Here is a 6,986-nt window from a genome sequence, read left to right as displayed (position 1 = left end):
GTGGTAGATGCCTTTGACCTAGTTCGTGCAACGTTTTTCTGGGTGCTGGCTGTCATCTTAGAAGACTCAATGTCAGATTGGTGTACAAACTTAGATACAGCAGATACAATAGAAGTTGGTGCTGAAGAGCTCTGAGTGGATGAAGAGCCTAAATTCAATGATGAAGACGACGTAGGTATGTCAGGCAAAGAATTATCGTAGCGGATACGTTTCTCGCCCACCGTGGCAGTGTTACGTTTAGGACACTCTCGAATCAAATGGCCTGGATCCCCACAGTTGTAACAAGTCTTAATACGTTGCTGGGATAGACGAGGACAGTTGCCTTTTGTGTGGCCAGGCTTATGACAGTAAAAACAATGAGGTGCCATTCCTCTCCACGAAGCATAGATAAGTCGTTGGTTCGTTAAATCAATTTCGTGACTGAGAGGGAGGACTGTGCGATCCTCAGGTGCGGTATCGATAAGGGCATAGCCTTTACCAAAGAAAAGACGACTAACAGGATCACGATATAAACCAACATGAAGGACTGTACCGTAGCGAGAGAGTGCCTCAGTCAGAAGTGGGGTTAAACTGTCTGGTCTCATCAAAGGTAGCTTTTCAAGCGAAACTCGGTAAATGGAGCTAGTAGGAGGTAACGTAGGTGTACCGATTACGTTGAAACCTCCAACTGTTATACCAACACTGCAGGCGGTTGTGCGAGATTCTGCGGAATCAAAAGCAATGATGACCCCATTAATGGCTCCCTGACGCACTGGTACTGCCCCAATAGCGGAAGGATATTGATTGGCGAGAGCTTCGTAGAACTCTGCAGGCAGAACGGAAAGTTGTTTCAGGTCGAAGACTACACTGTTCATTTCGTTAGATTGTACCCAGAGTTGGTCCTGATTACGATCTCGAACAGCCGCTTTTGCTTCTGTATTCTCAAATACTGTAAGGTTAGCTCCACGGAAACCTCTTGCGTGGGCTGTGAATGTTCTCCAAATTTCAGCTGATGTTGGCCTGGTGGATGCAGGCGGTTCATGTCTTGTCGAAGACGGTGATGGCGAGTTTTGATTGGTTGTCTGTCCGTGTAACATTATGTTAGTGGAAAGAAGCCTCCCCGGAAAGTAAATTCGCCTGTGATCGAAAATAAATGCGCCCAATGGTGAGAACAAAATTCATGTTGTATGAAATGTAAATTCGTCGTTACCAAGAATATTTTCGTAGTATCAGCCTTGACATCCATGGAGATACTGTGTTTCCAAATTGAGATGTCGTATTGAGACCGTTGTAATATTATCAGAGTAATAACAAATACAAAAACAATATGGCTCACTATCTCATTTGACAGTAATATTAACAGGTGGGCTGTCTTGGAGTTGAAACTAACTTAATATTAGAAATAGCCCTCTTTAGTCTCTTTATAAAAGTTTAAATTCTTTATTCGGTTTTTCCATAAAATCAGAAGAACATGTAGTCATATTTGGCAATGCATATTCTTGAATGATCATGAAGTAGATTGCTCCTATTTGACATGATTTCTTTGTCCTAGATACCCTATTTGAAAAAGAAAAACATATAAAAACCCATTTTAATTGTTCCTATTTTTTGCTTCTTTACAGCAGTTATCAAGTGTCCTTCTGAGTGTTCAAAGATTCACCAATCAAAACTAGCCTGTCCTCATGGTCCTTGCTCTGACTCGCTTGTCCCGCCCTCTCTGCTCTCTGGCGTGTATCTGGAACGTTCCCCAATAGTCTCTTCTGACGCCCTGGGTTCTCTCTGTCCTCCGTTCCTTTTTTTTTTTTTTGTTTAAACTTTCCTGGGTAGTTATCGCTACCCTTCCCAGAATGCACCTTGGTGGTAAGTAAAACTAATATTAGGATATGTGCTCTAATACTAACATACTTTTTCTCTCTTTTTCTACATATACTCATTATCTCTCTCTCTTTTGACATGATGTCGTTTTATTCAAACCTATTTTTCTTTGTCGTCTTTTTACGTAAATATTTTTTATAAAATTAACGTCAATAATTAATAAAAATACAGTATGTCGTTAACACCGAACTGACTCCACAAGATGTTGTCAACATGCCTCCTGAATTCATACCCAGTTACGGGGAACTTTGTTGCGATAGCTGCCACGATAGATGCTGCTGTATCATTTCTTAGGTTGCCATCTTTTCTTTGCGCTTTTTTTTTTGTACCTTTTCTTTAATCTCCTAAACAGTCTATACAAATAAAAGCTTTCTTTTTTAAATAATGACGACATGGACCCTTTCTTTACTTTTTATGACGAGAAAATATGAGCAGAACCAAATTGTATATCACAGTTTTTCTTTAACGTATTCACAGAAGATCTTTTTGAAAGCCCATTAAATATTGTTACCAAGGGTTTACTTAAAAGTGTCTATAGAATCAAGTTGGGTGCTTAGACAGCATATTTATCAGATCCGACCCGGTCTAGCTGGTGTAAAAGCAACAAAGAGGATATGGAATGCAGCAGGATTAATGCAGCTTACATGCATTTACAGCGTTCTACTCCATGAACTAATCAATTTGTCATTAATAAAGATACTAAAGCTTATTATTAGCTTAATGTTGTTCCCTCTTCAAAAGAAGGCTTACTTCAAATAATAAACCTTGCATATTGAATTTCTTAAACAACATTGCATTTGTTGCTACAATAAAGTATCAGATCTTTTTATTTAAGCAGGTCGTTTTGATAACAAAATCAAAGAATAATAAAAGCACAACTAGAAATACGACGTTCATTAAAGTATAATGCAGCACATGGGTTTCTTGTCCGGCCCAAAAGAGGATAAGAATCAGAAACAGAGTAATGGACTCTAGGATATTGCTGAATATTCATGGTTGGCAATAGTAAAGTAAGAAACAAAACAAAAAAGGGGGGGAAAAGAATAAGAAGGCTTCTTATGTTCTTTTCATTTGTTCTCAGTTGTGAATAGCTTATTATTGCTTCCATTCAACAAGGAATAATATGGCATAAAATGAACATTTGTAACTATTAAGACGCCATTATCACTTTTAAAGTTAAAAAGCACATATTTCAGCAACTCAGGTCTCTATTCATCTGTAATTTTCAAGGGAGTGCCAATGTTGATGCCTTGTTGATATGCCCTCATCATAATAACATCGCTCTATTGATTGCCATAAAAAACCTTGGAGTGAAAAGAAAAAGACAAACCCACAATCAACCAAGATACCTACAGGTCATTCATCAATAAGTAGCTTAAATGAATCATCTATTCTTTATTCAATGAAAGTAATAATGAATCATTCATAACTGGCAACAATAAACAAAAAAAGTATATAAAGGGAACCTTCATCATTTATTTTTCTCATATCGTCAAATACGCCATGAATTTCCGACTTATTCCTGAAGACTACTGCTTTGGTACTGACATTCCTCTTCCTCCTGGAACCGAAAAACCACCTTCTGGTTGCTGTGTCATTTCTTAGGACACGCCTTTCTTTACCAAATATTGTTCGAAATCAAACCTGCTTAATCTATTCGTTCTTTTCGTCTGTTTCGAATGATTCATCTAATAAAAGGAAATGATATTTTACTATCAAATTATCTCGCTCTTTTTCTTAACAAAGTACAAATACCAATCAAGATAAATTTTTTAATTAAACAATTGCGCTTAAGAAAATAATAATATAACAAATAAACATATATGCACTTATGCCGAACCTGGGCAGAGGAATGAAAAAATACAATTTCTTACTTTTTTGATGACTTTGCTTTTGGGTCAACCAACACATGTGCTGACTGTGGAGCAAACTTCTTGATAGCTGCAATGAGTTCTGGGAATCTCAGTGGTTTTGTAACATATTCATCCTATTCAAGATGAATGAGTACAATGGTTTATGAAAGTATCATCTAAACTTACCATGCCTGCTTCAAGGCATTTTTCTCTATCGCCAATCATGGCATGAGCTGTTAACGCGATAATAGGGATATGTCTATTTGTATTAGAAGCCTTTTCGATCTCTCGAATCTTTTGTGTTGCTTCAAATCCACCCATCACAGGCATTTGAACGTCCATAAGAATTAAGTCGAAATATTGATTCTCATATGCTTCTACTGCTAATTTACCGTTGGCAACTACCGTAACATGATGTCCAAACTTTTCTAATATTCGCACCGCAAGTTTCTGGTTCACATCATTATCCTCAGCCAACAAAACTTCCAGGGGTACAGTCTTTGAGGCATCGCTTGGAAGTGCAACATGACTTTCTAACGCTGGAAGCATCACATCGGACATATCGGCAAGGTTTTGAGGAGAATTGATGTAGCCGGTGATGCCGAGATCAATGCATAGTTTCATATTCAAGTTGTGCACCTCAGGAGCTATTAATACAACGGGGGTATATCGTAGCGGTACAATTTCACGAATCTTCTCAGCCAAAGACATTTGATCAATGATCACTGTATCAAAGAAGGGAGCATGCTTGCTCTTGTTCGCGTTAGCATTTGCGATTGTCGTAGCTTCTTCAATACTTTGAACGCGGTAAGGCTTAAGACCCAACATTGTAATCTTGTCCATGACACCACTGTGGTCGTTCATACTATCCACAAACAAGATACGTCGATTTTTAAAGCGACGAACCTTATCCACCACTTCTCTCTCGTCTACATTAAAGCGAAGTAGGTTTACAGTAAAGAAGAATTCAGAACCACGTCCATACTTGGATTCAACCCACAAGTCACCACCCATCAGTTGTACAAGATGTTTAGAGATAGACAGACCTAATCCAGTTCCACCATATTCACGACTACCAAGATTAGGTTAAGAAACACACACTTTAACATTATTCACATGAACTTACGTGGTACTACCATCGGCTTGACAAAAGGTATCAAAAATAACATGAAGTTTATCTTCTTGTATACCTATACCAGTATCACTGACACACAATTCCAGTCGAACTAGTTCATTTGTCATATGAACTGCTCTTGTGCGCAAGACAACCTCTCCACGAGTTGTAAACTTGACAGCATTGCCAATCAAGTTTGTAATGACTTGTCGAAGCCTCAAAGGATCACCAATAACTTGATCTGGTATAGCCTTATCCACATGGTAAATGAGATCAAGCTTTTTCTGATTGGCCTTCACAGCCAATGTCTTCAACACACTGAATATGGCAGATCGAAGCGAGAATGGAATAGATTCAATAGTCATTCTACCAGCTTCAATCTTTGAAATATCCAAAATATCATCAATAATAGTCAGCAGGCTATTAGCCAGACTAGAGACAATCATCAAGTTCTCTCTTTGCTGTCGGGTTAACTCTGTCTCTAGCGTCAGGGACGTCATACCAATGATACCATTCATGGGTGTTCGAATTTCATGACTCATGTTGGCCAAAAATTCACTCTTTGATCGATTAGCCAACTCAGCTGCCTCCCTGGCTAGCCTGTTCTTTTGAATAGCATCACGTAGAGATCCAACCATTTGATTAATCTTTGTCTTTAGGGAATCCATTTCACCAGAGGCTTCAACCGTGATTAACTGAGAAAAGTCGTTTTCTGTGGCAGCTGCAGTTGCAATCTGAGCAAACGCACGGACTTGCGTCGTCAAATTCGAAGCCATTGTATTGACATTACTAGTGATTTCACGCCATACACCTTCAACGTCCATGACTTGAGCCTGAACACCCAGCTTTCCTTCTATACCCACTTCGCGCGCAACACGCGTTACTTCTGAAGCAAACGAGCTTAGTTGATCCACCATGGTATTGATTGTGTTTTTGAGTTCAGCAATTTCACCGTGTACTTCAACTTCAATCTTTTTCGATAGGTCGCCTTGAGCTACTGCTTTACAGACGGCAGCAATAGCACGAAGTTGATCGGTAAGATTACTTGCCATTAAATTGACGTTATCGGTCAAGTCCTTCCAAGTACCATCTACCCCAACAATTGTAGCTTGACCGCCTAGCATACCTTCAGTTCCTACTTCACGCGCTACTCTGGTGACTTCTGCAGCAAATACACGCAATTGGTCAACCATGTCGTTTACAGTTTCTCTGCAAAGAATATTAGTATGATTCGTATTAGTTATAAAACACACTTACTTTAGTTCACGAATTTCGCCTCGAGTCACTACTTCAATCTTTTTGGATAGATCGCCCTTGGCTACCGCCTTTGTTACCTCTGCAATTGAACGCACTTGAGTCGTTAAATTGGCAGCCATGATGTTCACATTGTCTGTCAAATCCTTCCAGGTGCCAGCAACTCCCCTTACATTGGCTTGGCCACCTAGCTTGCCTTCTGTACCGACTTCACGAGCTACACGGGTGACTTCAGAAGAAAATTCTCTTAGTTGATCCACCATAGAATTAACAGTAATCTTGAGTTCAAGAATTTCTCCACGAGTTTCTACATGAATCTTTTTCGAAAGGTCACCATTCGCAACGGCTTTTGTTACTTCAGCAATAGATCTCACTTGTGAGGTTAGATTAGCAGCCATGTTGTTCACATTATCAGTCAAGTCTAGCCAGGTTCCGGCCACACCTTGGACAACGGCCTGTCCACCGAGTTTACCTTCTGTACCTACTTCCTTTGATACACGCGTGACTTCAGAGGCAAAGATACGTAGTTGGTCAACCATGTTGTTGACAATATTTTTTAGATCAAGGATTTCGCCACCACTTTCTACTTCGATCTTTTTGGACAAATCACCAAGAGCAACAGCCTTGGTTACTTCAGCAATTGAACGAACTTGTGTTGTCAAGTTAGCAGCCATAGTGTTTACATTGTCAGTCAAATCCATCCAAGTTCCGGCAACACCCTGGACGACAGCTTGTCCACCGAGCTTGCCTTCGGTTCCTACTTCTTTAGCCACTCTTGTTACTTCGGAAGCAAAAATACGAAGCTGGTCAACCATAGAGTTTACGATATTCTTCAAATCAAGGATTTCACCACCACTCTCTACTTCGATCTTCTTGGACAAGTCGCCGAGAGCTACAGCCTTGGTTACTTC

At 39.7% G+C, this 6,986-nt stretch overlaps 2 protein-coding genes across 2 annotated transcripts in view; both read right to left on the bottom strand.

The window, feature by feature from the left end:
• On the bottom strand, positions 1-1,193 carry RHIMIDRAFT_30424 (uncharacterized protein; the record flags this gene model as incomplete). Its single annotated transcript, XM_023614443.1, has 1 exon — positions 1-1,193. A coding segment is annotated over exon 1 (1,076 nt), but the record flags the coding sequence as incomplete, so codon positions are not given.
• Positions 1,194-3,337: 2,144 nt separating this feature from the next.
• RHIMIDRAFT_228484 (uncharacterized protein) overlaps positions 3,338-6,986 on the bottom strand; it is a 9,218-nt gene continuing 5,569 nt past the window's right edge. Inside the window, exons 6-10 of the mRNA XM_023607616.1 lie at positions 6,858-6,934; positions 6,079-6,794; positions 4,834-6,030; positions 3,894-4,779; positions 3,338-3,841 (exon numbers count right to left, since the gene is read on the bottom strand). Coding sequence (XP_023464861.1) covers positions 3,725-3,841; positions 3,894-4,779; positions 4,834-6,030; positions 6,079-6,794; positions 6,858-6,934 — 2,993 coding nt within the window. The 3' untranslated portion in view covers positions 3,338-3,724. The remainder of the gene's footprint in view (positions 3,842-3,893; positions 4,780-4,833; positions 6,031-6,078; positions 6,795-6,857; positions 6,935-6,986) is intronic.

This window comes from Rhizopus microsporus (genome assembly GCF_002708625.1).
Source record: "Rhizopus microsporus ATCC 52813 unplaced genomic scaffold scaffold_12, whole genome shotgun sequence".
NCBI lineage: Eukaryota > Fungi > Mucoromycota > Mucoromycetes > Mucorales > Rhizopodaceae > Rhizopus > Rhizopus microsporus.
The sequence above is the reverse complement of the archived record's forward strand: the minus strand, read 5'-3'. Positions and strand labels throughout refer to the sequence as shown.